This window comes from Corvus brachyrhynchos, unplaced genomic scaffold (assembly GCF_000691975.1).
Source record: "Corvus brachyrhynchos isolate BGI_N302 unplaced genomic scaffold, ASM69197v1 scaffold1, whole genome shotgun sequence".
NCBI lineage: Eukaryota > Metazoa > Chordata > Aves > Passeriformes > Corvidae > Corvus > Corvus brachyrhynchos.
This window is the reverse complement of record NW_008237222.1, coordinates 2,989,910-3,012,577: the sequence shown is the minus strand read 5'-3', so window position 1 is coordinate 3,012,577 and position 22,668 is coordinate 2,989,910. Positions and strand designations below refer to the sequence as shown.

Below are 22,668 nucleotides of genomic sequence, written 5' to 3'. Positions count from 1 at the left end.
TTTGGTTCTGCCAACAAACTGCTCTGATGAATTCAGCTCTAATTGCTCCTGGCATTGTTTCTGCCTCTACATAACTTCTACCTTTCTTTGAAAAATTCTGTCCACAGTGATTCTGCAGTTCTTGTTAATGAATCTTGGAAAATGAAGTTGGTTGCTTTGCAGTGTTAGTTCTAGATCTTGGTTCACTATTGTATGCTGTGGAAGTGAGTGGGATGGGGAGCAGACTATAATAAACCCAGAAGATAAAGTAGATGCAAAATAAGAAAAATAATTTATAATCTCTAGAACATTATCTGTTGTAGAATCTGCAGCTGAGCATGGGGCCCTGAAAGTTGTTTGTTGTCCACAAAATAGATGAGGACAGTATATGTGAGGAAAAAGGAAGGAGGGATTCCTAACACAGCAATTGAGGAACGCTGGTACTAAAGAGAGGGAAGCGAGGAAAACAACAGGGTGTAAGAGCGTGCAAGGATCCAGTGAAACAGGAGAGCAGGCATGCGAGGAGTTCTGTGTTTTTTTTGGCGAGGAGTTCTGTGGCAGTGCTCACGCCTCTTTCTGCAGTGGAGCTGGACAGTCTGTGACACCCTTGCTGAGAAATGCAGTGTGACTTCTGTGGGAGGTTCATGTCATCTGTTGTTTTTAAGTTGTGTTGCCGTAGGAGAGAGTGGGATCCTTGTGTACAAAGCTGTGGTTCCCTGTAGTGCATTTATAATGAGAAATGGTCTGTCTTTCTTAATTAGATGTATTTGATGTGGAAATCAAAAAGAAAAAATGGGTATGGTATGAAAGCTTTGATTAAAGATTTTTTTTTCTTTTTAATGACATTGTATACCTCTTGTGTTTCTTTCAGTAATTGTTTTTGGAAGCTGAGTGAATTGTGTTTTTCAGTTTCAAGTAAAATACTAAGAATTAATTCTGTAGTAAGGTGATGAAGCTGTGATTCAGAATACATAAAAGTTCACAAAAGAATTCCATTGCCAGCATTGTTGAAAAGTTTGGGGCCCTAAAACTTCAAAGAAATGTTTTTTGTGAAGAATAAAACCAGACTATTGTTCCTGTATGTATATTAACTTCTGTTCTGCTGACGTTAATATTGTGTAAGATTGGTAAATGTTTTAGTCTACTGTCACAGATATTAATTTTTATTTTATTTTTATTTCTCTTTCCTTTTGCTTCCTATGAAGGCAGGGGGTAGTAAGGTAAGTTCATTTACGTGAAGTCCAGGATTAAATGCATTTAAGTAACTTAAGCTGCTTGGGAAAGTAGTTACAATTTGCAGTAGAAGTGAGGGATTTACCTCTTTTCTATTAAATAATGGCTTTAGGTTAATGGGTAGAAAAGGGATAAGGGACAAAGCATAAGGGCAGTTCTCACTCTGAGTTGACATGAGTGAACACTGGATAGAGTATTTGGGAGGAGGTGATCAAACCTCATCTTCCTATCCTCAATGCTTTGAAGTGGCTAAGGAGCAGCTTGACTTCACTTCCTGAGTCAGAGAGCTTCCTAAGTGCTTGTGGATGTCTGTAAGACCGTATCTCAGTGTGGTTGTAGAAGTCCAACATGGAATAGAGTGTAGTGAGCACATTGCATGGATGCCTGAGGTGGCTGTATGAGCAGTATCATGTCTGCAGCATTGTGCTGGAGCTGATAAAGCTTCAGAGGTGAGGGGAGCATTACTGCCTTGGCTGCAGCATTTTGCCAATGCATCTATACTGCTTGAGGATCTGAGCTGCTGGGTCCACATCGTGCTCATATGGGAGTCTCTAGCGTAGGTGCTTGCATTAGGTTATGAGCTTCTGCACTTACTCTATTTAAAATATATGCATATGCAAAAACATATATTGTTGAATTTGCAGCACAACAAATCTTTAGGCTGTTAGGCCACCCTTCAGACTTGTAGACTGAGCTGCCTCTGTGACTAGAACTGAAGATTTCATTGAGATTCAGTTGGTCTAAGGTTTGCTTGCGGTGTTGTTAAAGGCCAGCTCTACTAATGATACAGTATTCCCTAACAGTGAAATTACCATGCTATATCATTGAAATCGGAATACTTATTTTAACTTCTATTGGAAACACAAAATGGCACTGCTGTGAGACAGCACTTAGGTCTGTAATTTGAATTATTTATCATTTCTGAATAATAATGTTTATAGATAATATTTTTGCATTAAAAGATGTATACTGTGTGTCTAATTTGGTTGTGTAATAGCTTTGTGGATACTCAGCAACACAAAATACATTTGAAAACTGTTTCTATCCTTTACTAAGGGTTCTTTCCTAGTATGCTTTTGTGCCAGGTAAATTACTCAGAAAAAAAGTCCATCGTGGTTGATTTTGAAAACACTTCTGACTCAGCTACTCCCTGAACGGCACAGCACTGAAGGTTTGGGAGATGCCTCTGGAGAATAATGATCTGTTCATATTTGTTCTTATACTCCCTGAAGTTGGCTGTTTGTCGCTGTCAGAGGAGCAGTGCTGTGATTTATGTACTTTACAGAAGAATGGCTGTACCAAGAGATCTCAAAACTAAACAACCAGGAATTTCAGTTCAAATTTTTCACCATAAGTTTTAAAGATTTGCAAGCAGATAAAACCATTACTTAGTCCATGTGCTGAGATCTCTTGCATTCAAAGATCCCAGTGGATCTTTTGAAAATTCTTTTGCTGTTCTGCATATACTCCCAGATATAATTCAAAACCAGGTGTTGCGACAAAACTGCCTCTGCTTTTATTTAGCTTTTGTTTTGTTTTTTTTTTCTTGAGGAGTTTTTGTGTCTGCTTAGGGACGTATAGACAGATGCAAAACCAGATCACCTACTTTAGATCCTTGTGAATTCAAAATGGGAAGGAAACTAAAAAAGTATTTACAGACTAGTCTCTTACAGATTGAGAAGAATTTTTTTTTTGTATTCAACAGAGACAGTAAATAAATGTAAATTGTACTTCCAAGGCAGTGAGAGAGGAAGGAAGCTACTGAAATGAAACATTTTTAATCCAAACCTCACAATTATCACCTTGTAATTGCCACTGAAGGAGAAATTCTGAGATTTTATACAAATGTCTTCCATATCTGTTTTGGATAAATAAACAAAATGCAATTACATTATTCTGTTTTCCAGTCTAGTGACTTGTGATATGAATGTAAATAATACATACTCCAGAGCTCTCTTCATAAAAAATCATCCTTATTTTCTACTTTGATTCTGTCAGCTTGTGTGATTTGGGAGAGGGGAGAAGCCAGGAGTCAAAAATGAAAAGCTATAGCAAGGGACTTTGCACTAGCAGCTTCTTCTCTCTTTCTGTTTACCATATTTGCAGAATAAATTAGATTACAGGAAAGTTGAAATTTAACATTAACTTTTTAAAAAAACAGTTTTAGGAAACAGGCTTTTTGAAGCCTGTTTTGCCCGTTGGAATGTACATTAGTGCAGGGCATTAACCTTGGGACTGAAAACCCTGAAATTTCAGACTTCATTCTTTCCAATCATAAATTTAGTTTTATTGTTAGTTACTTATGTTACAAGCTGTAGACTAGAACAACATGATGGAAAAGAATGGTCTCCCTTTACCAGTTTGAGGTAATTATTTTTTCTTCCCAAAGCTGAGCTAAAACCCATGTCTGTGAGAAAGCGAAAAAGCCAATTACCGAAGTATCAAGGTTTACTAAATAATCTTAATTTTTGAATGCAAAGAAAAACATCTATTCACTTTGCAGCCAAAAAGGAAATGTGTAGAGAAATTGTGTAGCTCAGTGGTGAGAGTTGGAAGATTTGCATTTGGTTTATGAACTGTGTAGATTGGTTTTATCAACAGAATGTAAAAAGTTTTTTGGACAATATGCATTTTTTAAGATGTCAAGAAAAGGGTAACTGGATCACAGGTGTATTGCCCGATAGGTTGAATACAGCTTCAAATAAGTCTTGCATACTTCAGTGATGAGGACAGCACAAAAGCCTTAATGAAATCTTCCTTGTACTGTTTAGGCATCCATATGTAAATATTTGCTAGCTAATAATTTGGTATGTCTTGTGCAGTCCATGTGGAATATGTTGTTCAATACTTGAATCATGAAATCAAAAAAGTAGAATTGTAAATCAAAGAATGGAAAATGATAAATGGAAGCTAAAAATGTTCCTTTGACTGTACGAATGTTTCTTTCCGTGGACTCAGGAAAACTGTAAGAGAAAACTGCTCTGTTCTTGGGGAATCTCTCGTTTCTCCTGCGTTACTATGAAAAATATTCTGTAGTTCTTGAGGAATTACATGCTTTTAATTGCAAAACCTGTTCAAGCTACATTTGGATTTTATTGTGGGAAAGTTTTAGCTGTTTCCTATATGAAGAAATAGAGCATCAGTCTTGCACTGCAAAATAAAGTTAAAACTAATTAGAAGAAATTCAGTAAAACATTCTTTTCAGCAGGGGAAAAAATTTATTTGTGAGTTGGTGAGTTGTTGACGCTGTGTTCGTAATTTTCAGGAAAATTTTTCCTAAATTATTCATAAATTATTTTTGCTTAACTTATAAGTGAAAAAGACTAACTAGTGTTCTCCTTGCCAAGGTGGAGTTGCTTGGTAGTTCTTAAAAGAAAAGCTAAGGAAACCAGTGGAAGTGTACCAGCTAATCAAACTAATGGAATGTGCTCATGCATACTACAAATGATAGGAAATCATCTGTACATGTCCAAGTGCTCTATGATTAATAATGATTTTTGGCTAGCCAAAGTTTAGGAATATTCCTTCATACATAACTGAGGAAACCTATCCAGTGCAAAGTATCTTCAGTCAACATAAACTGAATTAAGTAGTCATGAAAAAATAGTACATATCAGTAGTGCTCAGTACCCCACACATTCTTACTAGCTGAGATAATTGCATCTTAGTATGAATAAATGTATTTTTGTGAGTGAACTTGAACATCTGTTTTTAGTAGCGAGTTGACTGTTTTATCCATCAGCTTATTTCTGGAAGTTAAATCTGCACAACCTTTCTTTGAGTAATTCAGGTGTTGTGTTTGCCGACTCTAAACACTTGGTATAGTTCAGATGTTTTTGGTTTTGCTTCTGCTTTATTTCTGTATTTACAGTAGTTATCCCAAAGAATTATATTCTCATGTCAACACATATTCAGAATTCCCATTTCAGTGAATGGGAGTTCTCTATACAAATAATAGATTTACATAGGCTATGAAGTGAATAATCCCCTTGTTGTAAAATGAAGTATACAAACCAGAAAGTCAGTAATAATTATCTATATGAATAATTCACTGGCACCTAATTTTAGCCCAACTTGTATAAGTAATCCTTTTCTCTTTCCCATCTGCTGCTGAAAAGAGGTTCCAGGTAATGCTTTTATTTTGCTATCTAGTCCATCTTCTACTGCCACCCTCCCATTTTCCTTAAAAGCCATCTGTCATGTTGGGTGCCATACCATGCACCTATCAGTCTTCAGAATATTGCTGTATTACAAATCTGTAATTTATATATATTCATTGTAGTTCTGTTTCATACAATAAGCTAGATATTTTTTTACAGTGTGAGCTAGATATTTTTTTACAGTGTGAACTCCAACACCATACTTTCCTATGTTTCACAAGCAATATTTTTTCAGTAATACTTATTAAAATATTATAAAGATTACCACTCTTTCCTGCCCCCTGGTGGACAGCTGTTTTACATGTGATGATTTGACAGTCTCACCTGACATGTCAAGATGTATCTGTTACTAAATTATTTAAGCATTAGGTTCCCTGTATCTGCATTAGTGAGTATAAACTGGCACTTACTGCTCATAGGACACATGAAAATAATTATAAGTAATTTTTGTCAAGAAGCAGTATTTAGAAGCTACCAGCCTTCATTATCTTCTAATGGAAATTAGACCTCTGTAAAGTTTCACAAATGACTTTGGAGAACTTGCAAGAGTAAATGGAAAGAAGTCCTCCTTACTTTTAAAATTCATTCTATACTTCATGCTTGCCAACACCTTTTGGGGAGGGCAGTGCAAGACCCTTCATGCTGAAGAGTAGTGCAAAATCAATTGCTAAATTCTCTGCAAGTCCCTCTAAGTATGAAGTGCTGCTTTGGTGCCCTGCACAGGAAGGGACTTTTCCTTTTGTACCAACAGCTGTAATTTGCTTTATGAAATTGTGCCCAAAATAATAATTGTATTTTTAAAACAGAAATAAATATTGTAAATTATACTGTTATAAGTAACCACAGAACTCAAAGAATTGGTTGTAATTTACCTATGCTATATAACAGAAAATCCTTCCTTATTCTGTTAATAACTTTAGAAACTCAGTAACAATGAGGAAGATAGGGAATGAAGTACATCATCATACAACAAGGGGTAGTAATATTGAAGCTATGTCTAAAACTGTGAAAAAGAGACTTCTTTGTTTCAGAAACTACTTCAAAATGCTTATACTCAATTTTTATAGTGTCATAACATGAAATATTAAAATATATATACAAAATCTATTTTCATTTTAAAAATAAAGTGCCATTATTAAGGTATTTATTGCCCTTATGATAGATGGCTGGAATTCTCCTTCCACATGCACGAACTGACCCTATCCATATGTGAATTCACCCCAACATGCTGTTCATGCTCTCCTTCCCATCTTTTCCACACAGTTTTTGAGCATGCAGCGAGTTATGCATACAGGTATATGACCACTGTGTGTTGCATATGCCATTAGTCACTTTGTTGCACATTAAATAGCGAATAAAAAATATCTTCGGCTTTCACACTTTTAAAAAAAGCACTTGAAAAATTTATTCTCATTTTTATTCCTGCTTTTAAATGCTCAAGTAGTTATCTTGAAACTTAATTGGGAAGAGAATACATACATGCTTGTAATTTGAGTTCCAGTTCCACTGCTCTGGATCAATATAGAATTAGTCTTTCCTGGACAGATACTTAGATAAATTGTTTAGGTGACCTGTGAGATATTACAGCTGAGTAAAATTTGCCAAGTCTTCCTGACCAATGTACATTCATTTTATTCTGTTGTGTGGTAACGTTCGAATGTAAATGTACTATAATGATTACTTAAGGATGATATAAACCTGTGTTTGTAGAGCATTTAAGTATAGATGTTCTTCTCAAGCAGTTGTAAAATAGGAGATTGTTTTACCTCTTCTCCCATTCTATCACAAGGGATTAACAGCAAATGTTATAAAAATGCCACATTCTAGAACCAAGCAGCAGAGAAATATTCAGTTCCAGTAATGTAAACCTCTGTCAGAACCATGTCCTTTCAGTTTTTACTGCTTTCATGAAACTTCAAATATGTTCTTCTGCTGTATTTAGTTTTTTTGCTTTTTTTCCCCGTCCAACTCATTTTTCCCTCTGTGTTTCAGGGACATTAAATGAATTAGGGCCAGGGTAGGAGAGGAGGAAGGAGAGGAAGTTTAAGTGCTGTGTGTCAAGTATGAAGCTGACAAGTAGAAGAAGGGCTTTTTATGCTGTGTTCTGTTAATTTCTAGAGCAACAGTAATGAGACGGTTGCAAAATTGTCCATGACAAATCAGAAATTAAAAATATGAAGTCTTTCAAAGCATTCTGGAGTGAGCAGAAGGTGGATTGGGCAGTCTTGCTCAATCTTCCCCTACCCCCATCTGTAAAGCAGGACATTAGTTGTTGATACAATTCTTAGTCTGTTATTCAAAGTAATAGAGAAATTTTTTGCACGATTGTTAAATCTAGAATCTGACATTTTTGTTCCACGTGCTGGCTGCTATGTAATCTACAGGAAGCCGCATTTAAAGATTTCCTTACTCTATCAAAAGGACTGTCTCTCAGCTAGAAAAGTGTCTGGAGCAGAGAGGAGCATATCTTTTTCTACTTTCCTTCCTTCAAGAAGGTTTGGATTTTTTTCTGCTGCTCTGTGTGTAGACTGGCAATCCTATCTTGGGTGTCGATGCTTCACAGCTGAGTTAAGTGGCATTTTGCTTTTCTTTTTAGTCCTTAATATGCCTTTGACAACTGTATTTCTTCTTCTCCACAAGCCTTTTTGAGTTCTACAACATGCCAGTAGAAGCAGCACACACAACAAACAGCATGCCAGTCTCACATTTCTGCAATACTCCCTACTCTACTTGCTGTTTGATTTTATTGCTGCTGCATGGGATGAGAGAAGAGGTAACAAGACAGTGGAAAGCTGATTCTTGGGGAAACTAATGGTTAGGACCAACAGAATCACTGGTATACAATCTTCCAATTTTCAGCACTTCAGCACTGTTCCCAATTTCCATGTTTAAAAAGAGAAAGGTACATGTTGTATTTACTTAATTTTAAAAAAATATGTTTCAAAGGCAAAATTGTGTAAGTGGTTTTTAAGAAACCATTTTTGTACAAATGCTTTTTGAGTAACTTGCATTTTTAAGTGTGCTCCTAGTTGCTGAATAAATGAGCTGTAATTATGGAAGTATCAAAGGAATTCAGAAATTTGAATTACAGTTGAAAGTAAAATTGTAGATAGGGAAAAAATTTGATTAGCAGCTCTTAATATCATTAACTTGTTACAGAAATCAGTTACTAGATATGCTTCAATAACTATAATTTTTAACCATGAAATAACAGCTTATGTATAATGACAGCTATGTGCAATTCATTTAACTTGTTAACCCTATTCATTCTTTAGAGAATTTTGATTGCACAGGCGGAGAACTGGTTATTATTCTGTCATTTAACTTCAGAGGTTGTAAGCACTAGAATTTGTTCTAAGCAGTACTTATATTCATATGCAAAAAATTCCAATACACTTCAAAACCCAACCAAAATTTTATTTGTAATATTTTGGGAGATCAGTGACCATTTCAAAAAAGATTTTGGGAAAAAAATTACTTTTAGGAAAAAAGAAGGAATCTTAATGTAAATTTACCTCAGATGTTTAATGAAGCTGTCTGATTTATTCCTTTCTCTTCTCCCCCAGCTCAGCAAATATTAGCAGGAACTGGGCTGTGTTAGTTTCTCTTTTTCTCTGTGTCTTCATTTACTTCAATGAATAAGGGCGGTTTTTATTCTTTGTATCACTGAAGTGCTTTTAGAAAGCCCATTCCCCATACTGAATCTGTGCCTTTAAATTTTTGTTTGTACATTTCAGTAGTTTTTCTTGATTGGATTTGATTCAGCTGGGGTAGCACACAATGATAAGGTAACTTCTGTGGCACTGGGAGATACCTGTTGCTTCCTGATCAGGGTATTTGCAACTGAATTTGCTCATCTGCTGTGGAAGTGGGGAACAAATACAGTCAAGCATTTTTTCTTCTTTTAGATGGCCTCTCTCCTTATGTTTACCATCTTAATATGGTAAACGTTGTGACCTGCTGGGAGATTTTCTCTGTTGACAGTTTAGAACATTCCAAAGAAAAGTGTAGTTTCTTTATTTTTCAAAATGAAAAAGTGAGGAATTGGCCTAGCAGTGCTATTGTTGTTGTATGACAGACTAGGTAAGGGAATGCTTGGAGTCAGTGGTGATAGGACAGAAGAGAAGACCTGGAAAAATAGCTTGGCAGGCTAGGAATCTCACATCAAGTATAAAACCTGGAAAAAACAGTTGAGAGACAGTAGTGATTCAAGAGGGATCGTGGAATTGGATGTTGGGATTGCTGACAGAAATCAGAGAGATTCCCTGCTTCCTGTACTGGCCAGTGTGCTTGTATAGATGATGAAGACAGCCCAGGCCATGCTTGCTTTGCTTTTCCTCCTCTTTTCCAAAAGTTAGGGGGGTTACTTTGTCGCCTTCACATACTAAAGGTCAGGATGCTGTGACTGTGAGCTAGGTCCAGACTATGAAAAAAAAAATTCAAATGTCATGCTTTTCTGTCTCAAGGTATGTGTGAATCCCTTCCATTTGCAAACCTCAGAGAAGAAAAAAGATTTTTAACTGAGGACTTTTGAGAATGAATTCTAGCTGTCTTCTAATATTTGTCTCTGAAGCAGCAGACCTTACTGCATGTCCATATTGGACTCCTTTTTGGACCTGCCTTGCTATGCATGGTCCATGTCCCCAGATCTTGCCTTTACTGCCAGTTTATTAGAAGTCTGTTTTCTAAGAAAAATAATTTTGGAGTAGCAAAAAGCAACTGTTAGTATATCATTCTTTGTGAAGTTACAGAAGTCTTCCTCCATACTTCAAATTAGTGTTCTGTGTCTTAATTTGCACTTACTCATGAATGAATATCAAATATGAGCCTTACTTATCTTCCTTCATGCCTTGAATTTTCATGTTAACTGTAAATTACTATTTCATATTTTGCTCCAGTAATAATTTAATGCAGTCCATATCCCTCCCATGAAAAGATTCAGTGTTAACTAACTGTGCAGTGTGAAGTGGCAAAATTTCTTGTTAGATGTGCACTTGGATTTTCTATTGTATAGATTTCACATTTCATAAAATCTAGACGTATGATGCTGAATTAAATATTTCAAGTACCTCCCTGCAGTCCTGTCTAACACAATAGGAAGCTTTAGTAAACTTGATCACATTTGGGTGATCCAAGCAACGGACAGACTTTACCAGACAGAAATTTTTTGTCATCTGGGTCGTTTTTTTTGTTTTTTTTTTTTTTGTAATTTTTTTCCACAAGTACTTACAGGCTTCTAACAGTAGAGGAATTAAGTGGAATATCTCAGAACACAGTTTATATATGCAGTGTAGTTTGCATTGTAATACATATAAATCTTATGTTTGGTGATGTGACATCAATCTATAAATTGTACTAAAATTAGGCAGGGAAAATGAAGAAATAAATCTAAGAAAATAGTATTTTATTTAAATAACTGGGAAAAAGAAGCTTTTCAACTGTCCTTCAAAATACACAGTGCACAAACAAATCATATTCTATTGTTCTTAGAAAAGACAGTCATTATTTTGAATCAAAATCACTTAAGAGCAGAGATGAAATTAGAAGTACTTCTTACTAAAAAGGAATATGAAAGAGACCTGTTGCTTCATGTTTGATATTAGTTTATTGCACTGCCTACTGGATTAAATCTTCTGGATGTCACTGAATCTATACATATAATTTATTTTAAAATGAATTGTTTCTCTTAAGGGTCCAGTTTGAAGGATTGTTATTGCAGCCACAAATGCTGTATTTATAGAATCAAAAATCAATGCTTCTGCAAATTACTAGGAATAGTTTACTAGTTACTATTACTAATTGCATATATTTAATAAATAAAGCTTATTTGCGTGTGTGTTTCTTTGTATAGATACAGTTAAATGTAATGTGAGAGATGTTACAGATATTCATTACACATATCTAATTGAGACTTCTTAATTAAATCTGGGCTATTCAGAACAGTGGAACATAAATTATGGCTGTTATTCCTGCATTTACATGGTCTTGGTTTACTTCCGTGTAAGCTTTGATCCATATCTCATTTCAGTTGATCTAAGAGTGAATGGGCAGGTGCATCTGGAGTTCTTTACAAACTATTACAAAAATAGGAGAAGTTAGGGGTCTGCTGGAGGCATGTGGGAACAGGCATTATTAGATTAATCAGGTAGCCTCTATTCAGTAAAATTACTACAGAGAAGATGAAAGTACCTTAAAAACATAGCTTGGAAAAGCTAAGAATATTTTAAAACTGCCCAATCATTTTAAAGCAAGCTTTTTCCTTAACCCATGGATTGTTGAAGAATTAGAGAACTTAGTATGTTAAACAAAGGATTTTTAGGTTTTGTCTTTCTCCTTTGACAGAGGTATGTCTTTTAAAGATGAATATGAATGTTAGTTGAGCAGGATAGGGCTGTAAGATTTCCCTATGCGTTAGCAGGTTGGAAGGTACTGTTAGTATGGAATGGGTGACGGACAGCCTTCTCTTATTCACAGTTCTTTATTTCAGACCACCAGTTAGTAGGGCATTGCCACAGCCGGAGAAACTGCAGACAAATAATGTGGGGAAAAAAAAGAGACCTATAGAGGTAAGAAAAATGTTGATCTCCTCTTCTTCTTGTAGGATTTTGTTTTGCCAGAAAATGACACATCTCTGAACACATTAAATGATTGTTTTATTCTAAATGTATCAAAGATGGAAATAGTGAATAGTGGGTAAATAGCAGAAAAAGTGGGAGAGAATTTTTACTTGTAAATAAAAAAAAAGTCTCTATTTCTTTTTCTTGCAAATGAAATGGGGTATAACTGAATTCTTAGTAATCATAAATCCTTAGAACTGACTGTAGAGAGCGGGATGTCTTGTTTAGGTAACCGGATTGTTAAAGGGTGTATTATTGCTAATGAAACTAAGCATTTTTTTATTCCAATCTTTTAAAACTTTATTTTAAGACTTCATTTCAAATTCATTATTGATAAGAGTTTTTAAAATAATTTTAAAAATTCTATTAATGATGAGTTTAGCCTTGGCACCTGTTTTTTCATTACATAGCAATTGCAAATAAATATACCAACTTTTGATTAATCTGAGGTAGAAATTTCATCTGACCTTGGAAAATGCAGTTCTTCATACCAACCCAAGTATCATTGATGCTGCAAAATGTTTGGTGTAGCACAATAAACAGCTTTCTGACATCACTGCTCTAGAAGTTTTAGACTGTAATTCAGCTTTCTAGTTGCCAGCGGGAATTAAATTGGGGACCAAGGCTTGTCATTCTTTGTTTCTTAGTGTCTTCCACATTCAAAGAGCTTTATTCTTCACTGCAGTGTATTTATTTATGTGCATGTGTATGAGTATCCCTTTCAGTGTATATATATGTCTGTGTGTATATGTGCACATTCTGCAGCATCCCCCTGACAGGTATGAAAGGGTGACACAGCTACGTGTGACAAGCATGAGCAGCCATGTAAACTGACAGGGGAGGCACGAGCTCAGTTTCTATTGCTTTGAGATATCGTTAAACTCCTTTACTACGTAAGGACATCATTAAAAAATAAAAGCCTACAGAAGATTGTAAAGTTCACAAGTTCTTTAAGGTTTTGAGTGTCTATTGATGTGAATATCTTTTTTAGGACCTAATTTTGGAGCTGGTATTTGGGTATCGAGGCAAGGACTGCAGAAACAATGTGCACTATTTGAATGATGGTGCTGATGTAATTTATCACACTGCATCTATTGGGATCTTGTATAATGTGGCAACAGGTAGGAGAAAACCCACTGGAGGGAAAATGTTTCTTTACAGACATGGAGTTACAGTTTATAAAACAATTAATATGCTTTAAGTATTGTAAAAGTATGTGGAAAAAATATTATTTGTTGCTAAAATTTCAGTCTGTAGAAAATATTCATAGTAGCTGCATAAGCAAACAAGTGTACTGAAATATTCCTGGTGACTAAACTTTGAAGGAAGTAAAGATTTGGGTTTTTTGGTATTAGCTTTCTGAAATTTGAATGTTAAAATGATCACAGAAACTAAAAGAGCTGAACAATGGGGTAATTGTAATTTAATTTTTTTTGAAGCATAAGTTCATATTTTTATTTGGTTTACTTTTCAGTCATCTGTATCACATTCATTCCCAACAACCCATTTACTTTAGATAACTTAGACCTTTTAAAAAGTACAGAAAGCCATTTGTTTCTGTAATAGTTAAGCAACTTGATGTGGAAAACTTGAGGGAATAGTTCGGAGTTACTGAGTGCTGTGTGTTGAAGTCAAGATAAAAAATTATGAGTTTCTGCTTTCTGGTTTTAAACTTCAAAACGCAACATGACCATAATGCTGTTTTCTAACAAATATTATAAACTTTTCAAACATTAGCCAAATCTCTGTGTATAAATGTTTTAATTAAAGTTGAACTAGGGTTTGGTTTGTTTTTTTTTTTTTCTTATTTTTAGGCTCTCAGTCATTTTACCAGGAACACAATGATGATATTTTGTGCCTCACTGTGAATCAGCACCCCAAGTTTATCAACATAGTGGCAACTGGCCAAGTAGGTATGTTTGTATTTCTTTGTAAAAGGAATTAACATAAGAGCATGCAATCAGGGCCTTGTAAATTCATGATAAATCACAAAAATATTTGATTATGCTATCTCCGTTTGTATGAGTGTTACTCAGTTACCTGTCCTCTTTATATGTTTCTCTGAGTGTAATTGAATAAAGTTGACAAAAATATTGAGACATGAAAGATTAAACTTATCTTTTGTTTGGAGTATTATCAAAACTATTTTTTCAGAAATCTTAAGCCCCATTAAATTAGTCTGGTTGTATTGAACTATCAGCTTATGTTAGACCTTCCAAAGAGTCATAGCCCTTCCAAAGAAGCTGAATAGAGCTAACCTTCATTTTTTAAAATACATGTCAATTTGTGTAGGTTTTATCTCATCAGGTAGATTTATAATACCTACTTGGTGGTTGGATATGATATAGTTGTAATATTCCAGGCAGAACCAAAGCTCTCATGGTGTTCCCTACAGATAAATTCAGATTTAGAGGGAAAATGTATATATATTTCATAATGACATTAAGATCTATGAACTAACCAGGTTAAAGAAAAAAGAAAAGAAAAGAAAAAACCCATTTTTCATTTGCATAGCTGGTAGAAATTGCTGTTTCTTGATTTTGCAGATGAGTGATTTTTGTAGCCCTACAGTCTGGTTGTAGTTTTCATACCTTCCGTTGATTCTCAGCAGATTCAAACCCTATTTTCTTCAGTGCATGGAATACAAAAAACCCCCCTTATTTGATTTCAGCCAAAATAGATTTTTTTTTTCTTTAGGTTTGTTTTAGAGGTTTCATGTAAATACAGTCAGTTCTGCAGAGTTTATTACCTGCTTTCCTGTGTCTTTTGGATTTTTAGGTGTATGTCTCATTAAAATTGACTCATTGATAATAGTAACTGCTTAGCTAAAATAGCTTTCTTTCTTGGTGAGTTTCTTGCCTCACATAATTTTAAACAAATTTTTAATGGAAATTATTTAAATGGAAAAAATCATCAGCAGATTTTTGTCTATGGTTTGATTGCAAAGAACAATTGCAGGAATTACAAACCTTTTAATGTCTTTAAGAATTTGCTTTTTCATCGTATTTCTTAATCTGGCGCTGTTTGCCTTTCTGTAGGGGAAGAAAGTGAAAACTTTTCTTCTGCAGTGTTCATCTTACCCAAGACAAAACACAGGACTTAATCCTTTTTTTTATTTTCATAATCATTTCTACATCAACTAGCAGTAGAACAATTTTAACTGTTTTGTAATGTGGATCAAGGCACACAAATCAGGGGCAGATGACACTTAAAAATTACATACACTTTTAAGTAGGGAATTAAAAATGAGCAGGAAGTGAAATATCTTAAAGCAGCACTTATTTTTTGATTTTGAAGTGATGTTAAGGAGTGTATATACTCGATAAAGAACATACTTAATTGCTGCTACTTTCTTACTGATATAGTTGGCACAAATAGTATCACCATCATGATTTAAATCTTCAAAAGATGTATTGAATCTTCAGGTACTCAAATGCTTCTTAGCATATTTTCCCACTTAGTTTGTTAAAATATCAATGACATTAAAAAAATATGTTTTCATTTACTTTGGCTGAGAGAGACCTAACGTACACCAGAACTAGATTTTTGTGTTGTAGCTCAAAATGGAAATCAAAATATATTCATTCATGCAGTATATTCATTCTATGATTTATTTCTGATGTGACCTCCTTTTATCAGTAATTACTCATCTTTAATAGCCGTATTGGTGCTGCTGCAATGCAAAAAGATGACATCAGGGTGTGTATTAAGAAATTACACTGAATGTGGCATATATTTTCTTTAGCACTTATCCTATTTCTGATCTAATTATTTTTCTGCTGCTTTTCCATTACAGGAGACTCAGCAGATATGTCAGGTAAGGGAAATGAAATTTTAACATCTTCAGGTGTAGTTAGTCTATCTAGCAGCCATCTGCAGCTTTATAGAGCTTTATAGTGATGTGAATTCATTTTTAGTTTATTAAACCCCGTGTCAGTCATATTACTGTCAGCATGAATATAAGTCAAAACAGCTCAGCATACTGTAAATATAGAAAAATTAAAAATATTAGAACACACTGAAAAACTGCTCTTGTTGAAGCATATTCCCTTGCTGATTAGTGATTAGTGAGTTTTAATACATACTGCTACTGTAGCATTCCTGTGTATGCTTGCCAGTTTTGTAGACATGTTGGGGCTGACAACATTTAGTTTAGACCTTCAATTGAGTGTAATTTTAAACATGCATTTCTAAAGTAAATTTCATTGAGGAGGCCTAGGTGACTGAGTGAAAAAACTAATCACCTTTCACATTTATGTGCAATTGTCATGCAGTTATTACCACTGATTCAAAATGCTTGTTCTGATGTCAGTTTAATTTTTTCTATATCCTTTTGGGTCTTTGACATTTTGACAGTCTTGACTGAGCTATTTTTTATTAATATGTTGTTTTTTTCAACTGTAATTATAAAAGCTTATCACCATCATGTGCCATTGAGCTCGTTGTTGAGCAGCCATAATTGTCTTGTGAAGAATCCTCAGAGATGCATAAATGTGTGGTCATGTGTACTAGAAAGTGTAATAATCTTCATGTGGATCTAAAACTTGTTCTGTAAGAACAAATGTACGTTGACATCTTTAATGTGTGTTGACTTCTCTTAAATATGGCAAATGGTGCTTGCTCTAAGGATGGGAGGAAGAATATAGGCACCTTTTATCTGTATTTAAAAAAGCAATGGTGATATGGATATTTATATGAAAGAACATCTTTAGTCCTGCATATGGTGCCTGGACACTTTCCCTGTCTCACTTGCCTTCTTCCTACTGCAACTTCAGTTTGAGCTGGTGTATATTACTAAATTCTGTTGTCACTGCCTGAAACGAGCACTCTTTTTTCTTCTTTATGGAACCATTAGTCTGGAATCCAAGCTACTGCCTGTTTTCATTAGAAAGCTGAATAGTTTGACTTAAAATTTATTGATGGCTATTTGGCATCCTTCTTACCAACAATTTTTGCTTTTCTAGTTCCAATTTTCAGTTGTCTACAGTGATGCAGGGGTTCTCAAAGCAGTAATATTTGTGATAGGGTGAAATGGCAAATAAAGTTTCCTAATGACTGGGTGTAGATTTGGTCCAACTTACTGAAGATTTTTTTTGTCCTGCCAGCCCACAGTAGCTTTATCTAACTGCTCAGAGAAGGAGATGACACCTTAGAACATCTCTCCTGTGAGAGTGTTGAGTACACAGGCAGGATGCAGTGTCAGGATAGAGACTTTCAGAAGGACTTAATCAAGTAGAAGGACCTAAGAGTCCATGTTCTCTGTCTTGCAGGTCTTGCTCTGAAAGATTTGGTCAGTTCTTATTCAGGAAATCTAGGTGAGAGTTTCTGTCTGCCACCCAAAAGAAAAGTTTTGGCCAAGGTTATAGGGCTGGTGCACAAGTCAAGTGTAATACAGAGTTTTACCAAGGGGAGCGTTGAAGAGTAAAAAACAGTTCAGAGCCATAAGAAAGCTTTCCCTTCTCTCAGTTTCCCGTAAGGACAGCAAGGAGTTTGCTGACAATTTTTGGGACATGACAGTTGCTGTCAACCCCTGCCCTTTCTGTTTTAATGGCATGTCCATACTATGCTGTAGTACCTCTCAAAAGGTAATGATAATACTATGTTGCTGCCATGAGAGAAAATTCCAATGGGAAATTAGAACAATCTTCCTAATTTTTTTTTTAAGACTGTTTTGCCACAGCTGTGGAATTGTGCTCAAACTGAATTTCATGTGGCTGAAATTTTGCCTAAGTCCCTGTGCCTACTGTTTCCCATCACATGTGTGCCTTTGAGGGCCTAGATTTAACTGATGAGGAACACAAAGCATGAATCTGAAAGAGAATTTAGTTTATGTGAATCTGGGTCTATGACAAGGACCAGTAACCTCCAGACTCTGCAGGCAAATTTATTAGAGATCAGAAGTGAAGATGTTTGAGAATCTTACTGTCCTGGAAATGCCTTAGGTGCTGTTCAGAGATTGTAAACTATACATGGATTGCAAGATCCTTTGAGAAAGCATTGCACTTGGGAAAAAAACTATCTGTCATCATGGTAAAGATAATCACATACATTAGCAGCATGGAAAGACAGTTTTTACTGCAGAGAGCTTGCAGTCTAAACAACACAAACTAAATACCATAGTTCTTCTACATCAATAAGCAAGCTGATGATTTGGCTGATGTTCTCCTAAGAGGGCAAGCATTTCAGACAGATGGCCATTTTGTAGAAAGGAGATTTTGGCCTTGCACTGTAAACTGATTTCTCTGTAGCTATCAGTTGTCCAAAAGCCCCATGTAGAAGTTACATTCTTGATGAACGGCTTTATTTGTGAAGGTTTTTGAGTTAGCATGCTGACCTAAGCTTTACTAGGAGAAAAACAGGAGAAGACAGCTTGCTGTTGGAACTTCTGTTGTGCTTCACAAGTCCCATAACAAGTTAAGCAAAGTTTTCATCTCTGGTAATGTAATGAGGCCAACTTGTTTATCCTACTTAGTGATCCTGTTTGTCATAAATTGGTTTCCAAAGGGAGGCCAAAATCTCCTTTCTTTCCTTTTTTTCTCCCATCTGATCACAGCAATTTTATTTGTCTTATTAAAAAGTATTAACCGCTTCAATAAGCAAATTATTACACATTTTCAAAATGAATACTAATGGCATGTTTTAATATTTGTGTAGCTACAGCTCCTTCTATTCACGTGTGGGATGCAATGAACAAGCAGACACTGTCCGTACTGCGGTGCTACCATTCCAAGGGTGTGTGCTCAGTCAGTTTCAGTGCCACTGGCAAACTGCTGCTGTCCGTAGGGCTGGATCCCGAACATACCATTACCATTTGGAAGTGGCAGGAAGGTAGGAAAGTGACTGTTCTTGTAGAAGGTGTTTACATTGCTAGAGATAAATTGGCTTGAGTCAAGAGCAATTGTAACAGTAAAGTATCAGCTGATCAAAAATTGCTACAATAAATGCTGTGCACCATGCTCTGTACAGCAAGATCCAAGATGGATGTCTTTACCCATTCTAGTAACTGCTAAATATATGTCCTTTGAAACTATTGGGTAAAGATCAAGTTAGCTCCCTGATTTCCAGTTAGAATAATGTACGGTTTTCTTTTTTTTTTTAATTGTCATTATTATTATTATTATTATTATTACTTCATTCTTCTCTAAAGTCTGATTACTGACTAGGTTGTCATACTCCTAAAATTACTCCCAAAAGCTACAAATTGCAGAAATGTGGTGCCAGGACAGATCCTCTGTGCATTTTATATAATTGGTGTCTTAAGCTGTGTTTTCAGATCAGCTTTGATCTGTATTCAAGATTTAGGCTAAAGAGATTTGGTGAGCTCCTTTCCTCATCTCCTTTCTGCCTGACAAAGCCATGCCCAGATTATGGACCTGGTTCTCTAGTCTTTGAGGTTTACTTCCTCTCTCTTTGGGGTTTGCTGTTGATCAACTAGTAACTCTCAGAATTTTAAAGATCAGCTATTGAGTTAATAAAAAGTGATCTTTCACAGCTTGTGTGATAGATCCTGTGGGGATGGATGCAATGTCACATGTGTATTTATGTAATCTTAGGTAGGATGAAAGATGTGTGGTCAGAACATGCCTGTGCTCATTTTAAGGGTTGATACACGTTCAGAATAACAGCTAAGGATCCCGACTGAGGAATCTTCATATGGGTCAAAATTACGTTAACATTTTTTAATCAGAAATGTGTATTTTTCTCAGCAAATTCAAAATGTCCATTTTCTTTCTGCCAGGTGCCAAAATTGCCAGCCGAGCTGGTCATAACCAGCGTATATTTGTCGCAGAATTCAGGCCAGATTCAGATACACAGTTTGTTTCTGTGGGAGTTAAACATGTAAGGTTCTGGACACTGGCTGGAAGAGCTCTCCTCAGTAAAAAAGGGCTGCTGAGCTCCATAGAAGATGCCCGCATGCAGACCATGCTTTCTGTAGCTTTTGGAGCGGTACGTACCTCAACAAACCATCTGAAAATGCATAAAAACAAACATCTTTTTACCCTTCTGCCTTTATTCAGTTCAGAGAGACTTTTATAACCTGCTAATGAGTATATCAGTTGTTTTATTAAACTCAGTTTAGCATTCCTATTAGTTATCTGCTAGTTAGAACTAGTACTAGCTGTCTTTAGAACAGAAAAGACTGTGGGTTTGTATGTTTCTGGAGAAACAAACATAGATGCTTTGAACGGATAACACACTGCTTGTTATGTAATCCAGGTAAAACAAAACTGAATCTAGACTGCAGGAACCAAACAGTAGAAATGAGGCTAATTTTATGCCCACACAGAGGTGATTGTTTTGCAATCTGCTCATGGGTGATCAGAGAGCAGTGTTGTCCTGGGCATTCATTAATGTTGGACACTGTTAGACGACTGCAGTAGGGGTTTCTTTTGCTTTGGGGGTTTTTGGACATGTGCAGGCCTTGTTGCTAAGTTCCACTCACTGCTGTTTCCAGAGCTGCTCTGCATGAGCAGTACTCATCTCTTCAGCTGGGCAGAAAGCCACAGCTATCTTTTGTGAAGTGGTGCTTTGCTTTGATTGCCTGCATTTCTGTCCTGTTTGAACATCTGCCTGGTTGGTCCAGACTGAATTTACACCGTAAGTTTTGATTTTTGAAACTCTAACTGGCCTGTGGTTTCCTTTTTCTGCCACACTATCTTTTTTCCACAGTGATATCTGCCTGATTCAGATGAAGGTCTGACAAAGAAACAGGATTTTTTCCAAATGATAATTTATTGATGCCCAGCCCAGCCATTAGTCAGTGGTTTGGGAAACCTCTGTAAACTTTCTTATGAAGAGACAGATTCTTAGTGTGAGAATCAGGCTGTATGCTGAATGGCCTGAAGTTTGGTATGAGGTTTGAGGATGCAGAGCTTGCAGGGGTTTTGTGAAATGCTTTGCAAACTGAATAAAGCCAAACCTGGTGTGTTCTCCATACTGCTGTAGGGAGCAGTTCTGGGAGTGCTCATGTTGTTTTTGTCTCAGAAGGAGCTAGTTTAGCTGTCCCTAAACAGAAGTTGGAAAAGCCCAACAGTTAGTGAGCATGATCCGAGGATCTGCTCTCAACTTCATTTCCAGTCCTCTTTTACTTTATTAGAGCCACACACCCTTAAAAAAAAGGCCGTTGAGCATCAACCCACTTCAGTCAAGGAAAGTGTTTGTGCCACACGTGTACATGATACTCTTAAAACATGGTGGTACTACACATGATACTGAATTTGAGGATTCATGTAAGTTACTAAGTTAGTTTTGCTCAATAACCAGTTTCTGTTGGAATCCTACTAAATTGCCCTTAAATTTCAGAGGTGATTACATTTATTTTTATTACTTTTCAAGAGCAGGAAGCAGAAGTAAAGAACAGGTTACTGTAATCCTGCGAGTCTCTTCACTTAACCACAAAAATTACTGCAAGCGTAACATACATAGCAAGGGGTCCAAATTGCCTGCTTGTGCAGAATGTCAGTACTTACTGTGGTACTCTACTTTTTTGCACACCTGATAGGCTGAAAGCACAGATAACCCTTTGGCTGAAGCTTAAGTCGTTGCATTTCTTCTTGCAAAAAGAAATGCAATGATTTTCTTCAAGCTACAAGAAAGCATCTTTCAGACATCAAGAAGGAATATAGTAACTCATTGTTTTGTCCCTAGAGGTCCTTAATGCCTCTTCCACAGTTTCCTCTTCTCCAGCAGCAAATAAAAGCAGTTTAGCCTAAATGCAAATGGTGATGATCTTTATTTCTGAATGTGTTTCTTCTTACCTTACTCAGAATCAGATGATGAGTATATTTTTCCCCTTTTCAGAATAACTTGACATTTACAGGTACTATCAGTGGAGATGTTTGTGTTTGGAAAGACCATGTGTTGATACGAATTGTGGCCAAAGCTCACAATGGACCTGTTTTCACAATGTATACCACACTGAGGGATGGTTTGATTGTTACAGGAGGCAAAGAAAGGCCGTGAGTGTTCTTTTCTTTGTTTTCTGCATGCACATGTACTCTTTAAAAATGGTTTGGATTCATCCTATCAACACTAGTTGAGGCATTAAAGGTAGAAGAGTAGTCCCTTTCAGATTCCTGATAGGTGTTAAGAAAAAGAGCAGCCACCACCTCCAAAGTGCAGATAACCCCATGTGAACTTCAACTAGCTCTTTTTCCCGTGGATTATAAGAGAAAGCATTTAGCCTGAAATTTAGAATCATTGAATGGTTAGGGTTGGAAGGGGCCTTATAGATTATCTAGCTCCAACACCCATTTAGCTTTAAGCACTTATAAGTTACCTAGTCCTTGTTGGTTACTTCTTTCATGGAAGATGTACTGAGGTTGTTAACCAAAGTAATTTGCACAGTTGTGATTAAATACATGAATGATACATTTTATAGCAGTATGATGTCTTTCAAAGGAAAGATCTTCTTAGTTATGATGGCAGAGGCAAGCTGTCTTCTCTCAAATCTAAGGTACAGCAAGGTCCTTTGTTTCTGGGGTTGCAAGCAAAATACCTCCTCAACCATTTTAATTTTTTTTGGTGCCTTCCTAATGATAAAAAAATGCTTCAGCTGTAATACAGTCCATCTGATGACATGATAGTGCCCCATTTTGCAGGACACAGGCCACTTATCTTTTCAGACCCAACTGAAAACTTACTTAGTTCTGTGCTTGAAATATTTCCTTCCGCTATTT

The 22,668-nt window shown here is 36.0% G+C and overlaps 1 protein-coding gene across 1 annotated transcript in view; it reads left to right on the top strand.

The window, feature by feature from the left end:
• The window catches only part of EML5 (echinoderm microtubule associated protein like 5), a 114,586-nt gene that overhangs the window by 76,045 nt on the left and 15,873 nt on the right, over window positions 1-22,668 (top strand). Inside the window, exons 30-38 of the mRNA XM_008629819.2 lie at window positions 1,185-1,199; window positions 5,331-5,339; window positions 11,860-11,938; window positions 12,981-13,110; window positions 13,804-13,902; window positions 15,786-15,806; window positions 18,644-18,817; window positions 19,728-19,936; window positions 21,791-21,948. Coding sequence (XP_008628041.1) covers window positions 1,185-1,199; window positions 5,331-5,339; window positions 11,860-11,938; window positions 12,981-13,110; window positions 13,804-13,902; window positions 15,786-15,806; window positions 18,644-18,817; window positions 19,728-19,936; window positions 21,791-21,948 — 894 coding nt within the window. The remainder of the gene's footprint in view (window positions 1-1,184; window positions 1,200-5,330; window positions 5,340-11,859; window positions 11,939-12,980; window positions 13,111-13,803; window positions 13,903-15,785; window positions 15,807-18,643; window positions 18,818-19,727; window positions 19,937-21,790; window positions 21,949-22,668) is intronic.